General features: G+C 42.1%; 1 protein-coding gene across 1 annotated transcript in view; it reads left to right on the top strand.

The window, feature by feature from the left end:
* The window catches only part of CTNNAL1 (catenin alpha like 1), a 125,514-nt gene that overhangs the window by 71,544 nt on the left and 50,933 nt on the right, over positions 1 to 3,037 (top strand). Inside the window, 2 exon segments of the mRNA XM_019540136.1 lie at positions 1,267 to 1,356; positions 1,683 to 1,853. Of these exon segments, the coding sequence (XP_019395681.1) occupies positions 1,267 to 1,356; positions 1,683 to 1,853 (261 nt within the window).

The following is a 3,037-nucleotide window of genomic DNA, read 5'->3' as shown; positions in this document are numbered from 1 at the left end:
TCCACCACCACTCTCTGGGTGCGGCCCTCCGGCCAGTTGGTGACCCATTTAACTGTGTGGGTGTCAACACCACAGTCCCCCAGTTTCTTAATGAGAACGGGGTGGGAGATGGTGTTGAAGGCCTTCTGAAAGTCCAGAAAGACTATGTCCACTGCTACCCCTGCATCTAAGGATTTGGTGATCTGGTCGTAGAAGGGCACCAGGTTGGTTTGACAGGACCTGCTGCTAATGAACCCACATTGATTGCCCTGAAGCAGAAACTCCCCTGCTGGCCCCTCATGGACATGTGCCAGAATAATTTTCTCAAAAAGCTTACCCAGGATTGAGGTAAGACTAACTGGCCTATAGTTCCCCAGGTCTTCCTTCCTCCCTCTTTGAAGATGGGAACCACATTGGCCCTTTTCCAGTCCTCTGGCACCACACCAGAGCACCATGAGTTGGTTAAGATTGGTAAAGCCGTGCCAGGGGTCCCACAATGACCTCAGCTAATTCCCTCAGCACTCTGGGGTGGAGATTGTCTGGACCAGCTGATTTAAATACATCCAGTCCCTCCAGAAGTGCCCTGACTAGATCCTCACTGAGCCTTGGCCTAAGTGCGCCTCCCTTGGGGCCTGAGGGGGGCTTCGTGGGGGTGCTGATCTGGTCCCTGTTTAGGAAAATCGAGGCAAAGAAGTCGTTAAATAGGTTACTTTGTCATCTGGTGTGATGACCAGATTTCCTACCGTGTCTTGCAGGGGCCCCACGTTACCCAGTACCTTCTTTTTGCTCCCTATGTATTTAAAAAAAGACTTATTGTCCTTGATCTGGGAAGCTAGTCCCAGCTCCATCTCTGCCTTGGCCTCCCTGACTGCCCCACTGCAGTCCCGATCAACCGCAGTATAGTCCTCCCTGGTGATGGCCCCTCCCTTCCATTGAGTGTTCGCCTCCCTTTTAGTTAGGAGACATTCCTGGATGCTTTTGGTGAACCATGGGGGCTTTTGCGCTCTCCTGCTCCCTTTTGATCTGTGTTGGGATTACCTCCCTTTGGGCTTGGAGGATCGTCTCCTTAAGAAGCAACCAGCCTTCTCGGACACCTGGCTCCCCTCCCCTTCAGGACCTTAGTGCTTCCCCCATAAGTTCTCTGATAAGATTGATCTTTCAGAATGTAGACATAAAGAAGCCAAAAAAGCAAGATATTTTTCCCTGTGCCAGTCCTTTTCTTTTTTTGTCAGTGGTTAAAATTTCAGCTACTCTCCTGAGAATATTAAATGCTTTCATTTTCTTTAGGATTTGAAGGATGAAAAGAAAAAGGCCAGAATGGCAGCATCTAGGGCTGTTCTTGAAAAATGTACCATGATGCTGCTTACTGCTTCAAAGGTAGGTACTTTCTCTCTCCTTTTTTTTTCTTTATCTCTGATAAAGAATAAATTGTGGTAGTTGCCAAGATAAGTAACCCTTTTCCCTAGCTACATTTGTAAAACTTGCAGCAAAAGCTACTTGAACATAAAATGAATCTATGGAGAGTCTCTTTCCTAAGTAATGCTTAAAAAAAAAAAAAAAAAGTATGAAAAGTATTAGTAGGTTAATTGAAAGAATTTGAAAATATTTACTGTTTTGCATAAGGGTGGGTATAGCAATCAATGCTTGCTTTTCATTATACTTCACGTGCACACTTTTGGATAATGTTAAATTTGCTTTTAAAGACATGTCTGAGACATCCTGACTGTGAATCTGCTCGTGTAAACAAAGAAGGAGTATTTCATCGAATGAGACTAGCTTTGGAGCAAGTAATAGAGATTGTAACTGACTCTAGACCCAATGGAGAAAATGACATGGCCCCTCTCAGTATATACACTGGCATCAAAGAATTCAAGGTAAGGTTAAAGACAGAACCATATAAGCCACCCATGGGTGAGAAAAGGAGCCATTTAAATTCTGAAATGGCACTAGCTGTTTGCGAAATCCCATTTATTTTACTATTGAAGTCACAACTTGGGTCAGTTTTTAGCGTGCCTGATAAATTATGGGGGAACCCACCTGCTACTTCTCTTTTTGTACCTCATGAACCATGTTACTTTATTCCTCTGAGTTATAATGTAATGGACATTACTCAGGCTTTGCCTCTAATAGCAACGATGAAATTGCATCCCAATGAGTTTCAGAACTGCTAATACCACAGTAATAATAGTGGTCAAGATGGGGAAGAAGGATTAGCTGCCCTACCCCACATGATTGGCAGTCAAAAAATGCTTCAAAGATCCATTCTATGCGACTTAGACTGCGTTTTCTATAGCTTGGAAGAATTATTCCACTACAACTCAAATATAAAAAAATAAATGTGTACAACACATTTCTAGTCAGCTCATTGAACAGAAGAATTTTTCTAACAATAGGTTTTGTACAAGGCTTCCAGAAAGTGAAGACAGTTTGACAAAAGGGGGCTATAATTAGCTTGCTGCAACTAAAGTACATCTGCTTAATATTGCAACATCATCCAAGCCTGTAGATCAAAATGTATCCTGATCTATTTGCTTCATTGAAACCATTTTAAATCTCTCAATTTTAAATACCATTAGGCTGCCCAAAAATCATGCCTCAGCCAAAGTTTTCTTAAAATGACTGTCATTAGAAGATAAGCTAAGAACACTCCTGGATCATAATTAGTAATTAAACATTTTAATATATTAAAAACATGTGGAAGGCATCATCTTTGTCCTGACATGGTTGAAAAGAGAAACTATCAATTGAAGAAACTGCTCTGTGCTGAGCCTTCTGTTTAATCATTTAATCTTGCCCTGCTGTAAGTGCTGCCAATTGTCACATCCCATTTGAGAATAGTTTCTAATTACGTAGGTGGCTTAGTCAAGCAATTCCCAGTCTGCTCTGCCATAGCTTATTCCACAGGATGGCAGTTGGGATGGGTTTTTTTCTAGCCCTCTGCAATTCTAACTTGGGTCCCTAATGTTCTTGTCTCCTTTACTTTTTATGCCCTAACAAGTATTTGATCAAAGCTAGACTTCCTATGATAAACTATCTTAGAAAAGTTTATTAAGGAGGC

The sequence above is a fragment of the Crocodylus porosus genome, unplaced genomic scaffold (assembly GCF_001723895.1).
Source record: "Crocodylus porosus isolate Cpor-Errol unplaced genomic scaffold, CroPor_comp1, whole genome shotgun sequence".
NCBI lineage: Eukaryota > Metazoa > Chordata > Crocodylia > Crocodylidae > Crocodylus > Crocodylus porosus.
Note: the sequence above shows the minus strand (reverse complement) of the source record. Positions and strands in the feature narration are given on the sequence as shown.